This window comes from Nyctereutes procyonoides, unplaced genomic scaffold (assembly GCF_905146905.1).
Source record: "Nyctereutes procyonoides isolate TBG_1078 unplaced genomic scaffold, NYPRO_anot_genome, whole genome shotgun sequence".
In the NCBI taxonomy this organism is placed as follows: Eukaryota; Metazoa; Chordata; class Mammalia; order Carnivora; family Canidae; genus Nyctereutes; species Nyctereutes procyonoides.
The window spans coordinates 38,035,464-38,055,298 of record NW_026575139.1 but is presented as its reverse complement, the minus strand read 5'-3'; the positions used below and the strand labels follow the sequence as shown (position 1 = coordinate 38,055,298).

Sequence of the window (19,835 nt, the reverse complement as noted above, 5' to 3'; positions counted from 1 at the left end):
AGCCTTTCTCCTTCGGCCAGCTCCTTGGACAACCCTGTGCTGCAGTCATGAGTCATCTACATTTTAATTATATTTGCTTCCAAGTCCGAAATCCTTTCGGAGAGTATCTCAAGGCAATTAAATTGTCAGTCACTTTGCTATTTTTTATGTGTTTAACACCTAACAAAGCTTTGTAATGTTCCTTTAAGGACAGAGCTGGCCTCTTTCTAGGGTTAAAGGTAAAAAGCAGTAACAAATCCTGAGTTAATGAGACCTCAGAACTCCTGCGTATGTAAAGAACAAGGAAGTCTGATGAGACCAAAAACCCTATGCTGAATTTTCTGCTTTTCTCACCATATGTGTTGCTGCCACCTTCTCCTCCTAGAGTCAGGCTGATCTCTCTGCTAACTGTATTGGAGAATTCCCAATGACACACAGCAGAGATCCTGAGACATTGTCCCTGGGGACTGGAAAGACTTATACAGTGTCTCCAAATCCTTTCATGGCTCAGCAGCTCAACTTGAGCTCTTTAGCTTAGGGATTTGTTGAAGGGGATTTATCCACATTGTTATCATCTATTGTCTTCAGCATCACTAGCTACTACTGCTTTTGAGTGTGCACCATGTGACAGGCAGTCTAACAGGCACTTTTCATGTTGTTTTAAATCCTTACAAGCCCCCTGTGCTATAAGTGCTATTTATAGATAAGGAGTCTGGGACTTGGAAGAAGGTTACCTTGCCCAAGGTCATCTAATTAGGAACAGTAGAACTGGAATTTAAACCTATCAGTCCGAGCTCAAAGATTCCTTTCTAATTTGCCTCTCACTCAGTTTTTAAAACCCTTTGGTGAGTAAAAGAGGCCGGGTAATCCCCCACCCCCCCAACTTGTCTGAGGTGGGGCAGGCATCTGTTTTCTTTAACGTGTCCAGGGTCTGATGAACAGTCCGGGTCGAGAACTGCAGCACTTACTGGTCTATGAAACACCGAACAAGTTCAGTTCCTTTACGTCAGCTTCTTAACAAGAATGCTTTGTTCTTTAAAGTACCCCTGAGTGATCTGTTGGCTTTTAAAGAGTGAAAAACAGTATAATAAAAGTACAGCCCAACAGGTTCAAGAAGGACCCGGGCTTCCTTTGTATGTGGCTTCTGCGTGCACTCTCGGGGAGGACAGATGTGAGGTAAAGTGCAGTGTGTTTAGCAACCTGGCTTACTGATTTCACACCAGGGAATGTTTCAAACAGAAGCTTAGCTCCAGACTCCCAGACAGGAATGATTTCTATGTGTAGTTTGTGCATCTCTCTTGGACCTGCATGTTCCAGTGTACATACACCTTAGTAGATTTTATCAGAAGATCCTCTACCAGAGGCACTTTATCCTTTGTCCGCTTCTCAGGTGAACAGGGATTTAGTAAGTGCCTAGAGACTCCACGGAGGCCACCACAAACCTGTCCTGTATATGCCAAGGTACACACTACATATTTGGCCTAGCATCTATCTTTAGAAAGATAGGCATGTCTCCTTTTTCTACGAAAAGCTACAAATCAGGTGTTCTTCCTAAATGTGAAGCTTGAAAGCTTTAGACTCCATATAACTTATTTTGAAAAGTCACATTAGAATTATCATGTTCGTCTGCCTATCCTCATTTTTCTAAGTTTAAGGAACACAATCTTAGATTCAAATCTAAGTGTATCACATACAGAAAAGAGTGTGTTGCCTCTATTTTGAAAGGAAGGTAATGGTCCTCACACTAGGAAGGAAATATTAATTTTCTTGACTTTTCATAAATCTCCCAGTTCTACTAGGGAGAGACATAATATAGTCTGTCTTTATTCAGATGTTCCACGGCACTGCACTACACCCCCCCCTCCAACAGTGTTAAAAGAATAAATATCTATATCTTCAGTATTAGTGAGCCATAATAAGAAATGTGTGTCTTTAATTTGGGTATAGTTTTGTGTGATTAAGCTTAGAAATAGGCAATGATGTTTGTAATCATCTTGATTCTGAGCTGCAGATTCAAAGTGATTGCTTCAGAGTCTAAACGAGTTCAGCTGTGCCACAGGAGATTAAACATACTTGGCTGAATTCGTGCTGAATTTTCCAGGCAATAGGTCTCACAGAGCAGTGAAGAAATTTATTGGCTATTTCTGCACACAGCTTCTTCCCCTACCGTCCTCTCATCACAGCTGTCCAGGCTCATCACCACCAAGAGGACAATGTCAGCAGAAACAGTAACACATTTGAAAAACGAGACTTCACTGATTTTTATTTCTGTTGCCTTAAATGATACTGATATATTTCTTTGGAGCTTTAACCCTCCTAATTGTGAAGTCAAATTTAGGTTTTAGTTAACATTTAGTTAGTTAATACTGGTACTATTAACTTGAAAAAATTAGATAAAATCACCCTTTGATGACTAGTGGCCCTGAAAGGAAGTGAGAGATTGGATCACTGAGACACATAGATAAGAGCCAAACTTTTTTTTCCCCTCAATGCCCTAGACTGTTTCCCAGCCATGCATTTTTATCAGAATTGTTAACAGGTAAGAAGGCTGAAATTAGAAAAGCACACATTCAGAATAAGATGAAGGCAAGAGACCAGTGGTTCCATGGGTGGAGGCACCTGAGGCCATTAAGACTTAAGGATCCTTTTAATCCAACTAGGTGATCTTGGGCTCAAAGGAATGGGAAAGATCTTTTCACAAATATAAACTTTACTAGCATCCGGGACTGTACTGTCAACTGAGATCTACTTCCTTAGAGCCTTGTTCTTCAAATTGAGGTCTATAGACCTGCAGCATCAGGGCTGCATGGAAACTAGAAATGCAGCATCTTGGGCTTTACTCAGGACCTACCAAATCAGAACTCTTATTTTAACAAGATCCCCAGATTATTCGTGTCCATATTAAAGTTTGGGAAGTGCTGCTCAACAGATCCCTGGGTGGGGAGGATATAAGCACCCCACTCCCTCCCTCACACACACTCTGTAGCCTAATTTCCAAATGATGTTGAATCATTTCTAAAAGTGTTTACTCTGAAGGAATTGTCCTTCTTCATATCATGTCTGATTTGATTGTTCCTCTTAAGTAATTGATGGAACAAAAAGTGTAAAAGATTCTACTTTTCGGCTTGAGGATGACACAAACCGCCTGGATTTGGTAGTGTTGTTAATGTTATTAGCTTTAGTTGCCAGAATACTGTATTTAACTGCAGAGCCAATCCTCTTTCTATCAAATATAGATAGTAATATTTTCACCAGAACTATAGTTGGACAAGTTAATCTATACTGAATATTTCTAAACATTTCCTAAAACTTTATCTAAAATTTGAAAGAACTTTTAGTAGAGATTACAAATCTGGAATTCTTAGTACTTTTGCTCTGTATTTTGGTTTTATAGTAATCCTAGTCATAGATTTATTGTTTTTTTATATATTAAAAGTAATAATAGCATGTAATCTGTGGACTTGTCTTGCTTATACCCTAATTGAATCATAGAATTTGAAGAGATAACTTCAGTTTTCTTTGTGTAGAGAAAATCTCTCCTGGCTTTAGAGAAGGAAGAGGAAGAAGAGAGAAGTAAAACTATAGAGAGTTTGAAGACAGCGCTAAGGACAAAACCAATGAGGTAATTCTTTCTTGGGTAACATACTACTTGTCTTTTTTTTCTTCTTCTTCTGTCCTTTCTTTCTCCCTTCTCTCTTACCCTACTTTCTTCTTTTTTTCTGCAATAGGAAGTCTTAGATTAAAAGCATTCAATTGAACCATGGATGGAATACTTTAATCATTGAACATTCAATAAATTGATTTTCTTCAATTAAAAGATATGCACACAGCTGTTAAGATGGCTAAAATTAAAAAAAAAAAAACAGACTAGAAAGTTTCGGTGCTGATGTAGAGAAATTGCAACCCTCATACATTGCTGGAAATAATGTAAAGTGGTGCAACCACTTCAGGAAACAGTTGGACAGTTCCTTAGAATGTTGAACATAGTGTTGGCATATCACCTGACAATTCTACTCATTGGTATATAGCCAAGGTAACAGGAATGTTCATGTTAACAGTGTCCATAATGGCTGAAAAGTAGAAACAACCCAAATTCTGTCAGCTGATGAAGGGATCAACAGAATGTGATATATCCATACAATGAATTATTATTCAGCCCTAAAAAGGAATAGACTGTTGATAAATGGTGCAACATGGAAGAGCTTGAAAAATACTTACCCAAAGTGAAAGAAGCCAGATTTTAATGTTTAAAGAAAGACAACATATGGCATGATTCCATTTATATGAAATATCCAGAGAAGGCCACTCTGTACAGACAGAAAGATTAGTGGTTGCTTATGGTTGGGGAGAGGAGGGAAATAGTCTTTTGGGATGTTTTAGAGTGTTCTGAGATCAGATGCTGTCCGTGGTTGGCCAGCTCTGTGGATATCACTGAAATGTACATTTGAAAGTATGAATTTCATGGCATGTGAATTATATCTCAATAAAACTGTTACTTAAAAGGGGGGGGGCAGTCAGCCTCCACCATGTGCCTCCTACACCTTCATTTCCCATTGATTAGTCTTTAAGGTTTGGTGGGATGTTGGGGTGCTTATAGGTATATTTCATTAACATAGGAGTTATGAATGAAGCCAACTGTTTTCACCAGTGGGGCTATATCTGGGTCCTGTGACTACATGAAATGGCTGGAAAATAAAGATTTCCTTTTCTTTGTTTGACTATAAGATGCTAACTAATGAAAATCTATTGATTTATCAAAATTTCTATGCAGTTGTATGACAGGTTTTGTAGCCAATCCTAACTACATCAGTATTTCCCTATTTGTGTTGTTTTGCATTCTCAGATGTTGATAGGTATCTAAGACTAAGTAGGTTTGGAAATTTCTGGAATAGTCATATAAACAAGTTCTGTTACTTCTGAAATCTTCAGAGCTTCACGTATATATGTGCATTGTGAATTATTCTCATTGGTCAGCTTCACAGTAAATAAAGTGTCCTAGATATCAATTAACGTGCAGTAACAAAGGCTTGCTTTTGTTTTGTTTTAGTTTATTAGTTTTTTAAGTACGCTTCAGGCCCATCATGAGGCTTAAAATCAAGAGTCATGTTCTCTATGGACTAATGCAGCCAGGCACCCTTTATTTGTTTTATATATAGGGATTCCAGTAGCATATCATACAAAAGAAGAGTTTTGCTACAAAATGTTAGCAATATAGATTATCTTTTGTTTGACAGACAAATATCCTGGAGCTTAAGGATGCTCTTTGACTTGCATTGATATGGGTCAACAGTTAACGTAAAGGTGATTAGAGGCTGGTGTTAAAATGACACAGGATCAGTAGATAACCTTTTTTTTTTTTAATTTAAAGATTTTATTTATTTTTTGAGAGAGAGCATGAGCAGGAGGGAAGTCTTTGGGAGAGGCAGAGGGAGAAGGAGAAGCAGACTCCCCACTGAGCAGAGAGCCTGATATAGAGTTGGATACCAGGACCCAGAGATGATGACCTGAACTGAAGGCAGATGCTTAACTGACTGAGCCACCCAGGTGCTCCTGGATCAGCAAATGACTTTAACTTAAGACACATATTCTGAGTGTGTTCTGGTTCCTGATTTACTGTGTCTGTATAATCGTTCATTGGTTCTTTGTATCAGTTGAGATCTGTTTATTTCAAATAGAGATTATTTCACATTTCTGGTAGACCTGACCATTGGGTTTGTGCTGAGGAAGAGGTCAGGAATTAAGAAGACTTCATCAATGTAGCTCTTTGGTACTACAAGAACTACATACCTCTTCCTTTCTCCTGCCATTGCAAAACTTTTCCGGGCAGCCCGGGTGGCTCAGCAGTTTAGCCGTCTTCAGCCCAGGGTGTGATCCTGGAGTCCAGGGATCGAGTCCCACGTCGGGCTCCCTGCATGGAACCTGTTTCTCTCTCTCTCTCTCAAATAAATAAATAAAATCTTTAAAAAAAAAAAAAAAAACTTTTCCAAGGGCTATTAGAAAATTCCAAAGGGACCTAAGTCTGATACATTTTAATGTTCTTCTCCTGCCAGGTTTGTAACCAGATTCATTGACTTGGATGGCCTGTCATGTATTCTCAACTTTCTAAAGACCATGGACTACGAGACCTCAGAGTCTCGAATACATACCTCTCTCATTGGATGTATAAAGGCGCTAATGAACAACTCTCAAGGTCGGGCTCATGTCCTGGCTCACTCTGAGAGTATTAATGTGATTGCTCAGAGTCTGAGCACAGAGAACATTAAAACAAAGGTGGCCGTGCTGGAAATCTTGGGCGCCGTGTGCCTGGTTCCCGGGGGCCACAAGAAGGTTCTGCAGGCCATGCTGCACTACCAGAAGTATGCCAGCGAAAGAACCCGCTTTCAGGTGGGCATGCTCCCTTGCCACTTTGTCATTCACCCCTTCCAACAGGTGTTTTCCTGAAGGGGGAACATAACTTAAGATTTCTCTCTCTGTGGTGATTACTTTTCAAGTTTCTTCCTCTTGGGTTTTAGAATATGTTTTCAATAGTTGATCAGTCTGGGATTTTAGATTTACTGAATTTTGAAAATGTGGTCTGCTTCCTAAACATTACATAGCACATATCTTTCAAATCCACTAAATGTAGCATTCCCTGAAAATTTTACAGGTTACCATTCTTAATTTACTATCAATATAAACAGTGAGATTATGTCACCATATTTATACTCAGATATAAAAAGTAAGCCAAGTCAACAAAGCACAGTCTTTTGTTATTTGTATACATGTATAAATGAACATATGTAATGGTAGGAATTTTGAAAGAGTTTTTTGAACTAATTTTAAGAAAAATAAAAGATGGCTTTCTTTGGATCCATGTAATCCTGACTAAACACAAAATTTTAAAAATTTACTTCTGAGTTATAAAAATTAATAAAATGACTTTAAGATTGGTAATGATTCAATCCTTTGTTTTTATATTTGTATCCTTGGTAGACATTAATTAATGACTTGGATAAAAGCACAGGGCGGTATCGAGATGAAGTGAGTCTCAAGACTGCCATCATGTCCTTCATCAATGCAGTGCTAAGCCAAGGCGCGGGAGTGGTAAGGACCTTCTGTACCGCTGTTGAAAACATGTAGTATTAAAGAATAATCTTTTTTAAAAAGATTTCGGTCTAGTCCAAAAAGCACAAATATGTATTTTATTACCCTCTCACTTTCAGGAAAGTTTGGACTTTAGACTTCATCTTCGCTATGAATTTCTGATGTTAGGAATTCAACCTGTAATAGATAAACTAAGGGAACATGAAAATTCAACATTAGATAGGTAAGTCAAACTGTTATCATCTGAGGTAGTTCATGCTTTTTCCATTTGTGTGTGCTTGTGAACTTTCTGTAACATAAGGCGCTGGCCCCTGAATACTAGTTCAACTAATGGTGCTTTTATGTAAGACTTTCTCAGTGAAAAAAGCAGCACATTGTACAGAGAACTTAATGTGGGTTCTGGCATCATACTGAATCCACATCCTTGTCCTACATCTTAACCTGCTATGAATTCTGGTCGAGTTACTCAATTTTTCTGAATCTTAACTGTTTTGTTTTTTGGGGTTTTTTTTTTGTTTGTTTGTTTTTTTGAGAAATAGTGATGTAGTGATAATAATGATGACAACTATCTTTTATGAGTGGTTAGAAAGATTGACTATAAAGAAGAATCACTTGGCACCTTTGATAGGCATTCTATGAATGTGAATTTTCACTTTCTTATTCATTTGCACTTGTTTGCAATCATTTTACTACTTCTAAGATATCTCACTAGCTCTCAGATCTTTCCTTCCATCATTCTTCTCCCTCATTCATATACTCTGACATGCTCTTCTCCTTAGTATTGTATGAACATGTTAAAATACTGTTGCCCCAGGGCCTTTGCATTTGCTGTTTTTCTCAGCACTCAAAGATCTTCCTACAGATGTCCAAATTTCTTATTCCCTTATACCTGTCAGACCTTTTCCAGCCAGTGTGTATACACAACTCACCTCACCTCCCCTCATTCTCTTTTGCCTTTACCCTGATGTATTTGTCTTCATAGAACTTATCATCCCTAGTGTCTAAAATACATAGAAGGGGCTCAATAAATATTTAAATGAATAGGTTAATGGTGTGAATATTTATTTTGTGGTCTTAATTAATCAGTCAGGCAAGTGTAGATATATGGGTAGGTTTTTCCATAAATGGAGTCTGTGAGCGGAATCTGGACTTGATGGTTTTGAGTTTGATAGTCCTTTATTAATTGTCTACTATGTACTAGGAATCCTAGGCTTTTAAGTTTGTCTCTTATTGTTATTTCAGTCAGAGTATGTCTTTTTCCTTAGAACATAGTTAAGCAAAGGCATTCAAATTTTGTTGTCTTATTTCTTTTAGAAAAATCTCTGAATATTTAGGAAAAGCCTTAGTATTAACGTCCTGATTCCTACGTGCTTGTGTTTAGAGTATGTCCTACTTTTAATAGTTTCTCTTTTATTGGATTTCAGGCATTTAGATTTTTTTGAAATGCTCCGAAATGAAGATGAGCTAGAATTTGCCAAAAGATTTGAACTGGTATGTATGCTCACAATTACTGTGATTTAACTCATCAACTCATGGAATTTCCCTGGTGTAACATGTGTTAAGTTGACATGGACTGGGTATAACCAAAGAGCAAAATCAAAAGTTCTGTTTTGCTACCTAAGTGGCAGGATTAGCTCTGTTTGCCTTGGATTTGCTTGCATTGCAGGTATTGAGGATATTGGGTGTTTGACTTAGATTTCTTTTTCATATGGAATAGGTTCACATAGACACAAAAAGTGCGACTCAGATGTTTGAGCTGACCAGGAAGAGGCTGACCCATAGTGAAGCTTACCCTCACTTCATGTCCATCCTGCACCACTGCCTCCAAATGCCTTGTGAGTGTGTTTGTGACTTACATGTGTGCTTTTGAATGTTTGGAGATCATCCAAAAGGCTGTGTCTTCTGAATAGTGCTGATTAGGTTGGGTGCACACCAGGGATTCCAGACCTTGGTTTTATGACAGTCCAAAGTGTTTCCACACAGCTCAGGGGGTATTGTGACATTCCAAAAAAGAAATGAATTATCACCTACTTTGATTTTAAAAATAAATATATGCCTTGCAACACATTTCGAAAGGGGTAGAAAGTGCCTCTCAGTCACATAAATGATCATTGCATGTCAGAATTCCAGAGGCTATGAGAAGTACTAGTGCAAATGTTGTAAACATCTCTGGTTCTGTGGCTCTGGTGGATGACTGCTATTGAAAAATACTCAACCTAGTTTAGAAACAACTTGAAGTGTTTTTCTATAATTCTTTTCTTTTTTAGACAAGAGAAGTGGCAACACCGTTCAGTATTGGCTACTGCTAGATAGAATCGTACAGCAAATAGTTATTCAGAATGACAAAGGACAGGACCCCGACACCACACCTTTGGAAAACTTTAACATAAAGAATGTTGTACGGATGTAAGTTTCTTATTTCGCTGTCTGTGAGGTAATAGTCACCGTGTAAGACATTTATTGTATTCTACTTTAAAGTAGCAGCTGAGAGAACTGAAATGTTCTAGAGGCCAAACATGAGTTCCTCCATATACATATGTAATATATCTCAGTGACCTCTGAGTTTAAATGGTTTTCAAGCATGTTGAGGATTTTCTCCGCATTGGACTATTTTTTGTACCTAGAGAGCGTGTATTTTGGCAATGGGCCTTTTATGTTTTTTATAATGAATACTCCTTTAACTATTATACAGGTTGGTTAATGAAAATGAAGTTAAGCAGTGGAAAGAACAAGCAGAAAAGATGAGAAAAGGTAAATAATGAGGCCCTGACAAGGGGGCATGTTACTGGTTATTGGGCAACTCTGCTCTGCATATTTTAGAAATTTGTGCTGATACTTCTTACTGACTTTAGTGCATTAGTTTTTTCTATGTCATAAAGGCATTTTTGCCCTCTTTTCTCTTAAATGAAGCTATTTTAGTTGTCATACCGACTGCCAAATATTTTATCCTTTTATTATAATTATGTAAATTTTTTGGAAGACCTTATAGCATTTGCTTTTTGGTATTCATAAATTCAAATTTTCTTAACTGCCACTCCTTCCAGCCCTCCCCCCCTGCCCCATAACTGCTCTTTAAATCACACTAGGTTTTAAGATATCTAATAAAGAACATCATGAATGACCAGAATTTTAAAAGAAAAACCCAGGCCAGTTGATTCAGCAGCCCCATCCTCCACGTGACCTTAATTTGGCACCACTTATAAAAAGAAAAATCATCTAGAAAATCACTCACTGTTGTAGATAGATGCATTCGTACACCAGCTCTTGGTGAGTATTTGAACATGTCTTTGGTATTAAGACTCAGCATCAGATGACAGGAGGGTCATTTGTGCCCATCACTGTGCCAGCCTCTCAGAGAGTGGATATGTTTCCTTCAAAATACCAGTAACTTAAAGTTGGTCCTTTTGTGAAAACAGTCCTATTCCTGGCCTCTGCTCTTTCTCTCTGCTGGTTAACTGACTTCCTTTTCCTTGTCCAAGTTATTTAGCCACAGCCAGTGAAACACAATAGCACTCACCCCGATAGTCAGTGTGTTGAAAAGAGGGTCCAAGAGATGCCAGAGCATTTCCTTTTCCCTTGTCATATTTGTCCTTTTCCATTGAGCAGAAAAGCCAGGCCACCGATAGTGGAAACTGCCAAACATGAAGCATACTTACAAGTCCCTCACGTGAATTCAGATTGTTCTCACATTGGTGAGGTTGCCACATACATTTTTATTAATAGATTCCAGAAGCTGCTATAGAAAGAAGAGAAACACTGACTATAAAGTTTGGGGTGAAGAGATGATAACAAAGAGAAAATGATCGGGTGATACTTAAGGAGTATAGTCTAGAGCATGAGGATTAAGATGTGCAAGTGGAGTAGAGTACACAGGAAAGAAGCTTCAGAGTCCTTCAGTCATTTTTTCAGTGGATGCTTGTCAAATACCTGTATGCATTAGGTACTATGCTGGGCTCTTTGTGTGTGCATAGGCAGTCACATTCTCTTCTCCACTCTTCTCCTAAGATGAAGATCACGTCTAACTCACAGGGTTGTTGCAAAGATTAAATGACAGAACAAATTTAAAGACTCTAACACAGTGCCTGTCACATACCAGTTGCCTAGTAAATGATAGGGACTATGGTAGGATTCGGGTGGCTGAGGTGGTACAAGAGACAATGGCCAAGGTCAGTAGGGCAGAACAGGATTGTTTAAAGTGAGGTCACAGGGGGAGTATAAAGGAGGGGGTATTATAGATAATTAATTAATTATCTATAAAAAATTCTTTTCTGAAAGCTTCAAGTAGCAAGGCTGTATTATTATAGAGGGCACATGTTGATGAACTAGAGGGTGAAGGCTATGAGGAGATAGGAAGTTCTTTGGACCCTGAAAGGTGGAGATAAATGGATGTCCTTTGTGGAGAGAATCCTTTGACAGCAGCTTCCCAGACCTGGTATTACATCAGAATTTTCTAAGGAGCATCTGAAAACAAATTCCTAAGGCCTGTTCTCCAACCCATCCCCCCGCCCCCTGCATCCCCCATAGAACAGACTCCCAAGATATTAAAATCTCTCAGGTGGTTCTGAGGCACAGCTGGATTTGTCAAAGCTTCATGACCATAAGAGGCAAGTCTTAACAATTGTGGAAGAGAAGTGAAGTGGAGCTAAAAGAAGGAAAATGGGGTGCAGTAAGGTACTTTTTAGACAAATATCTGAAGAAGTCGGGGACACATTTGCAAAGCAGAAGTGGATTGATGGTTATCTTAACTTCAAGGCTTTTAATGGCTTGAACTTTTTTCCGTAAGCTGATTTGGGGGGACTCAGAAGAGAGAAAGTAAGAGACGGAGAAAACAAGAATCTAAATGTGTTATCAGATTCAGAAATAGAGACTAATAATTCTGTGTAGCTCTGCCCCAGTGGATTATATCTCTAGCGGGTTTACTATATAAAAAGAGTAGGAATTGGGGCCAAGTATTTGAAATAAAAATCTGCAGCCTAAAATTCATTTGTCCTCTTTCCCAAAGCCTCTCTCACTCCTGTGAGGGCTGGAGTCTGTAGGCATATTGGCAGTGTAAATAAGCATTAGGCTAAATTGGATGCCTTGTTCCATTAGAGCAGGATTGGGAAGTCAGTAAAATTACAGCTGAGAGCTAATATTTTCTCCCCAGATTATAGTGATTCTTATGCTCTGCCCTTAAGGTTTTTAATGCTGAGATGATAACCTTTGCTTTCACAAGTTTTAAGAGTTATTTGCCAGAAGCATGAGATAGTTCAAGTCCCAAGTAGCCTTCTGAGAGTAGAATGGGAGAAAGGACTCCATGTTGGGACAGACGCGATCTGGCATCAGCATTTCCTCACAGAGCAAGATCCTCCCTTTCAGTCCTGTGCTCATTGGACACGAGCCAGAAACCTAGCTAATAAACAGTGGCTTCTCTAGTTCTCATTTCTAATTTGTGAAAAGAGGCCCTTTTAATATTTGTTTTCCCTAGAGTGGTTAAAGGGGCATTTTTATGACAGGATCCTGAGCTAAGTACCAAATAGGCACCATTCTCTTCCACAAATAGGTGCTCACACTGTGTGCATCTTTGGAACTGTGACTTTAGGATCTCTTTTTTGGTATTTTACAAAATGTAGCTAATAATGCTGTTCATCTAAGGACCCCTCCAAGCACAAACACCCCTGAGCCCACAAGTCGTTCCCTTTGATGGAACAGAGAAATAATATTTACCTAATAAAGAGCCTCACAATCATCCTCAGCCAATTTTCTGTTTAGAGAAAGCACTTCAGCTTTGAAGAGTCCCCTATTTTCATGTCCCATTGTTTTCTTGTGTAGAGCACAATGAGTTACAACAGAAATTGGAAAAGAAAGAGCGCGAATGTGATGCCAAGACCCAAGAGAAGGAAGAGATGATGCAGACCTTAAATAAAATGAAAGAGAAACTTGAAAAGGAGACCAGTGAGCATAAGCAAGTCAAGCAGCAGGTGGCAGATCTCACAGCACAGCTCCACGAGCTCAGCAGGGTGAGGGCCGGGGCCACGGGCTGGGTCTTCTATTTCTGGGCAGCTGCCGAGGCCTCACTTACCCTGGAGCCCCTCACCTTAGGCAGACAGCTTCTGCCTGGGGATATAAGTCTTTGTGATTTATCACAGTGGTTATAAGACTCGCTCCCTTTGCTGTCATGTAGGTTAGGCAGCAGAGGCGATGTGGGAGTGTGCATTTTTAGTACAGATCCTCTAATCGGAGCAAGCAAAGGGAATTACATTGATTTCTTGAAATGAAAACTGATCTTGTGAAAAACAAACCACGATGTTACAAGAAGTAAGAGATATGTGAATAAATGCTTTACAAACAAGCACTGAGCTTCCAAATACAAAGGACTGACTCAGTAGTTCATGAAGGCCCTAAAGTCCATTGATTTACTGCCCCTTTATACCCATCTTCTCAGAAATGTCGATTTCTCTGCAGCATACATTTTAGGCAGAGTTGCAGACTCGCAGAATCATCCAGTGAATTTACTTCTTCCACTGACCTTCTCTTGTCCTATTTTTACCTTTTCAGAGAGCTGTCTGTGCTTCGGTCCCCGGTGGACCCTCACCTGGAGCCCCAGGGGGGCCCTTTCCTTCCTCTGTACCAGGGTCCCTCCTTCCACCCCCACCACCTCCACCCCTGCCAGGTGGAATGCTTCCTCCTCCGCCCCCTCCCCTTCCTCCAGGTGGCCCTCCTCCTCCCCCCGGGCCTCCTCCATTAGGGGGGATCATGCCACCTCCTGGTGCTCCACTGGGTCTGGCACTCAAGAAGAAAAACATTCCTCAGCCCACAAATGCCCTGAAATCCTTCAACTGGTCCAAGCTGCCTGAGGTAAGCCATTTGTTCTAATTTTCCTTCTAATGGATAGCATTAGCAGCTCACTATGTTGTCACTGAAAAGGGAAACAGCCCTGGCTGTTAAATGATTTCATTTTCTAGTATGGACTCGGGTTCTCACTAGCTCAGATATTTACTTGACAAAGCTGAAATAAATGACATGTTGTTTGAAGCCAGCCCACTTTGAGCATCTGGTAGAATGAAAAATTGAGGAGAGCAGCACTTCTGAAAAAAATAACCACGTCTGTTCTTTTTATGTATAACTATAAACTCTAGCACTTATTAATTTGATATTTGCAGAATAAACTGGAAGGAACAGTATGGACCGAAATTGATGATTCAAAGGTCTTCAAAATTCTAGATCTTGAAGACCTGGAAAGAACTTTCTCTGCCTACCAAAGACAGCAGGTAACCATATGTGCTCTCCAGGATGCTAAAAAAAAATTTTTTTTAAATCATGTCCTGTGCACAGTCCCTGGGCCATCTGCCACACCATGATGTGATCGGCATCTTAGTTCTAGGCTATCTGTGTCTACCCTGGTATATTCCTGCAAAACAGCGTGTTGTGTGTGTGTTTACATGTGTGTCTAGATGCCCGTCAGTTATGTGTATGAATGTGTTAAGCCACATACCCTGATGTGTGTTTGAGACCTTATTGCCATTAGTGAAGGGAGTTCTGTATATTATTATCACTTATGCTTAGTCCAGAGGGGTCACCAGAAGAAAATATTAGTTGGAGAGGCACTTAACTTGTGTTGTTTCCTCATAGGGTTTGTTTCTCAAGCCATTTTAGATTATCTATACACACACACACACACACACATATATATGTATGTATATGTATATATGTCACATATATATACTTGTATATATATTATATAAATCTAGTGGTTATTATCAGAAGTAGACTGCTTTTTGAAATAGATGGAACCTTTAGAAGCACAGAAATTTGTTTTTTTTTTTTTAATAAGCACAGAAATTTGTAAATAACTATAATTTGTCAACTAGCTGGAACCTTAGAGAGGAGTTTTTACTGTATGTCATGAACACAATAGGTTCAGAAGTGGGATTGGGAAGGCTGAGTAAGTGGGGGATGCAACTAATACACATAGGACCAGAGAAGCTTCTGAAATATGAACAAAGTGTTTGTGATACTAGTGAGAATTCTAGTGATACTCAATGCTTGCTGACTCTCCATGTTGATGTGGCCAGGTAGTGAGTATTATGCTGTAAGCCCTGGTCATATCTGAGTGGTACCTCTTACTCCTTTAAGAGGCCATCTTAGTAGATCCTTCTAACAGTGGACCAGAAGAGGGTCACAGCAAGGTGGCTGGGTACAAAGGATATCAGAAAAACAAGAAAAGGTGAGGTAGGATCTCAGTCAATCAGACACCTGGGAAAGAGCAACATTTATGTCCTGGAGTGTGAGCAAAAAGATCCTTCAGGATGACTGAAGAGATGCTGCTGAGAACACAGCACATCTTAGTAGGAATGCGTGGATGCCAAGCATCTGCACAGGTGCTTTTCTTGGACTTCACTGAGAGGTCTTTAACACCTGCCTGAGTCCTCATGCCCAGAGAGAGCATCCTCAGACAAGCTGCACTTCTTAGTCTGCTTAGACTGGGTCTGGTTCCCAAGAAAGAATGTCTTAGAACTGAATGAGCAAGCACTAAGGAGAACATGGGCTGAGGCTGGGGAGAAACAAAAACTGATGGGTTTTTCTTTCAAAGCCTTCAATATATCCGAAATTGAAAAGAAAATGTAGTGTATGTCTTTTAGCCAGAATATTTTCGCTGAGTGAGGGAGAGCTTCTCTGCAGTGCATTTTACGCTATGTTAGTAAAGTACAAAAATGCAGGTGGTTGTCTGCTGTGGTAGCATGACACTAAAACAGGAACCCTCAGCTGGAACCTCCCCCATCTCATAAGTATGAAGCAGTGTTGTACATACAAAATAAAGGAAAACAAAGAAAAAAAAGATAAGACACACCCAGGAGAAAGCAAGACACTTTATCTTTCAAAGGACAAACAAAGGGTATATTTTAGGTGTCTCATATGGCAGATGCTGGGTTCAAACACTTCCTGCTTGGCTGCGATGGATCTTCTCTCTCTGCTGACCCAGGAAGGTGTTCTCTGGGTCTTGACATGAAGTCATAGGATATGTTAGCAAATTTCCTGATAGATGCAAATAATCTTCTGACCTCATGACACATCAGTTGCTTTCCCACTTCGATTTTGGTCACTAATACTGGTCCATTCTGGTTACCTAAGGTGAAGGTTTGGGAACTCAGAAAAGTATATGGAAGAAAGAGAAAACAGCAGTTATTCCAAATGATGCTATTCAAGTCTGAGCATGTAGGCTACATTTATTATGAAGGCAGGTGGTTAAAAGACCCAAGTTTACAAGACTCATAATTAACTGGCCTTCAGCAGAAGGTGCAGAAGGATGCTGCCAAAATGCTCTGGGACAAGTATGTGGACAGTTCTCAAGAGCTCTAGGAGACAGTTAGGCAAAGCCTAGCAATTGGGTAATTGTCTCCTAGCAACCAGTCACTGTTTCAGTAGTCATTCCAGGCAGGATAGACCAGAACGTTTCAGTTGTACTTAACACTAAGTAGACTGGTCAGTAGAATCATTTGTGACATTTTCAATAGCACTTCCTGGAAAAGAATTTCAACACACTTGGCTCAGCTTAATTGAAGTATGTTTCCCCTCTTGGTGCAAGAATTTGAGATGAGGTTTTTAAACCATAGATATATTTCCCAAATGAAGGTAATATGAGCCATCTTATTGAGTTTATTGAATGTTGAGAGGCAAAAAAATCTAAAGATGCAGACATTCTAGTAGGAATATGTAGGACAAAGTAGAGAAAATGGGTGCCTGTCATTGAATGCTCCCTAGTCTCATATCTAATGGCAACGTCTAAGACTGTGCATTTTCATTTCAGTCTTGGCAATGCACTACCTAATTATCACCACACTTGAACTGCTCTCTTTTCCACTCCCAAATGAATACTGAGAACCTATTTTTTTTTCCTATGGTTATCTCCTCTTTTTTCCCTCCAGTTATAAAACCCTGGTCAAACTGGCTGAACTTAAACCAGTTGTTTGAACAAGTTAGTTTCTCAGAGAGGCAAAAGAACGCATGAATACCATTACCCGCCTATAACAAGAACACTACACTGAGTCAGACGTTGAGCAAAATCTCAGATATGAGATTAGTAAAATTTAGGTGAACACTGATTAGTGATATTTAGGAGAGATTTTATGTAAATACGTACACATACACAAAATATGCCCAGTTGATCTGAGAAATATTTCATCATTAAAATCAAAACGTATTTATAATGTCCACCTTGATTATGAAATACTTTAGAGGTTGCAAATGTATTAAGCTGTTACACAGGCTTACAATGCAATTTACAGTATAAAAGCAAAGAGGACAATCTGCAAATAACCAGGATATAGACTAAAAAATGATAACATTAACCATTATATTTTTGGTGCTGAGTGCAAAATACACATTCCCAATCCTCATCCCCAAAATTTCTTTTTAAGATTTTATTTATTTGTTCATGAGAGACACAGAGAAAGAGAGAGACAGAGAGAGAGAGAGAAAGAGAGGCAGAGACACAGGCAGAGGGAGAAGCAGGCTCCACGCAGGGAGCCAGACATGGGACTCGATTCCAGGACTCCAGGATCACGCCCTAGGCTGAAGGCAGGCGCTAAACCCCTGAGCCACCCAGGTGTCCCCAAAATTTAGTTTTCAAGGCACTCTTGTACTTTTTTATTTAATCCTCATACCAGCTCTATGAGGTGGTATTCGTATCTCATCAATAATAGAAATATGGCTTAGTATATATTCAGTGTCTGAACAGGTGCACAGACAGGTTACCAAGTGGCATAAATTCTCAGTTTCACTTTGTTCTTAGGAGTTATGGTCTTGTTCATTATGAAGGTCAGGCTTTGTAAGGATTTTCTACACTACAGTTTTAAGAATAAGGCCATTTCTATTCAGGATTTTTTTTTTTTTTTTGGTGTAGATATCAAAGGTTTCCAGGGCTGATTATGTAAGCTTATGTGCCACATGAAATGGAATTTAATAGTGTGCAGTTATTCCCCTGCTTACACTCCAGAAGTTCATTTGAAAGTCAATTTCTTGAATCTCAGAACGTCTTTTTCTTGTTGAAACTATATTATGCGTGATTTCCAGGTCAACCACAAAAGACTTGTTTTAATGCATAATGTGCATTGCATAGTAGTAGTAGTATTTCAGATAGAGCTAAACAATATTCATTTTGGTTTTGTGGGAAATTTTCATGTTGAGATTTTATAAATTCATTCTCCTTACCCATGCAGTTGGATAGAGGAAAATGAATTTTACTTTTACCTAGAGGGAGTCATATCTTTGTATCAATAAATTAACAGTTGTATCACCATTCCTTCCCCCAGTTCTTTGAGGATACTCCTTCTTTACAGGTCCCTATTATCTGCATATAGTATAACATTTGAAAACCTCTCTGCTCTGATTTAGGAAACAAAGGATAACTGTTATCCCAGGCTCCAGAATCTGACCTCTCCTACTAATATGTAATAAACAAGACATCCTTAGACTCTCATTTGGAACTCTTCAATGCTATCTTCTGATTTTTTTTTCTTTATAAACGGTCAAATAATTTTTCTTTCTTATTCTTTTTTACATTTTCATTATTTTGTTGATCTAGATTTCACACTGAAAAATTATGAATTAGGATATTTATTTCAATAATCTTGGCCGTCAGCTATGGCACATGAAGAAAGAAGAGAAAATTATGAATGAAGGTTTTTCTTAAACCAAAGTATAAGAGATTCTGTAATTGCTAAGAGTTAATTAAAAGCAGGATTTTGTATAAACAGTATGTATCTGTATGAATGGTATGCATTTTTTTGGAGAGGGATCCCTAGCTTTTATCAGATTTACAAAGGGACCTCAACCTCAAAAAGATTAAAAACTTCAGGTAAGGATTATTATTTTCTGTGAAATGTTGAATCATCATGTCATTGCAGAACCTTATCTCTAAGAATCTATCATCATTGGCTCCTAAAAAATACAAGTCCCAACTTTCTATTTACCAAAGCTCTTTTTTTTTTTTTTAGAGAGAGATTTTATTTATTTATTCATGAGAGACTCGCAGAAAGAGAGAGAGAGAGAGAGAGAGGCAGAGACATAGGCAGAGGGAGAAGCAGGCTCCATGCAGGGAGCCCGATGTGGGACTTGATCCCGGGACTCCAGGATCACGTTGTGGGCCAAAGGCAGGCGCTAAGCCCTTGAGCCACCCAGGGATCCCCTTACCAAAGCTCTATACCAAAAATCCCCTGGAAAAATCAGACATACTGTTAGGTGGAGCCAAATATAGCTGATCCTGTGGTGTTTGGCCCAAACCAATTAGTGAATAATTTAAATTTTCAAAAAGAATGATAACTTATTTGAAAGAGGCCTGGGAGCATCATCGTTTTTAACATGCCCCATCTAAATAAGCTTTGTGATTTTATTTAAAATGTGTTGGTTAAAGGACCCTTAAAGGAAATCACAAGGCTAACACCCATACTCTCCCATAGCATTCCTCATCCTCACCTCTGGAAAGATAATATACATTGCTTAGCTATTAACTGTTAGACTCATTGCTGCTGCTGGTAACAAATGGGAGATCTTGAGCAGCTCTTCTTCAACTCCCTGAAAAAGAGAAGAGAGCAAAAGGAGGAAAAATGGACTTGATCATCAGCTTCAAAGATAATTATATTGTATGATAGCTTCCAAGTATTGAGCTCATAAATATGTGTCAGATACTGTACAAAATGCTTTACATGAATCATCTTGTTTAATTGTCATAATAATAATCCAGTTGTTGATTCCATTGTGCAGATAGTAAGACTGAGCTCCAAGCCTCACATCTA

The 19,835-nt window shown here is 39.0% G+C and overlaps 1 protein-coding gene across 5 annotated transcripts in view; it reads left to right on the top strand.

Annotated features, from left to right (window-relative positions):
• Positions 1 to 19,835, top strand: part of DAAM1 (dishevelled associated activator of morphogenesis 1) — a 167,351-nt gene that overhangs the window by 112,743 nt on the left and 34,773 nt on the right. For all 5 annotated transcript variants that reach the window (XM_055304525.1, XM_055304527.1, XM_055304528.1 and 2 more), the window contains 11 exons: positions 3,507 to 3,601; positions 6,030 to 6,363; positions 6,952 to 7,062; positions 7,182 to 7,285; positions 8,487 to 8,553; positions 8,780 to 8,897; positions 9,330 to 9,468; positions 9,755 to 9,813; positions 12,874 to 13,061; positions 13,600 to 13,899; positions 14,205 to 14,312. In XM_055304525.1, the coding sequence (XP_055160500.1) occupies positions 3,507 to 3,601; positions 6,030 to 6,363; positions 6,952 to 7,062; positions 7,182 to 7,285; positions 8,487 to 8,553; positions 8,780 to 8,897; positions 9,330 to 9,468; positions 9,755 to 9,813; positions 12,874 to 13,061; positions 13,600 to 13,899; positions 14,205 to 14,312 (1,623 nt within the window). The remainder of the gene's footprint in view (positions 1 to 3,506; positions 3,602 to 6,029; positions 6,364 to 6,951; positions 7,063 to 7,181; positions 7,286 to 8,486; positions 8,554 to 8,779; positions 8,898 to 9,329; positions 9,469 to 9,754; positions 9,814 to 12,873; positions 13,062 to 13,599; positions 13,900 to 14,204; positions 14,313 to 19,835) is intronic.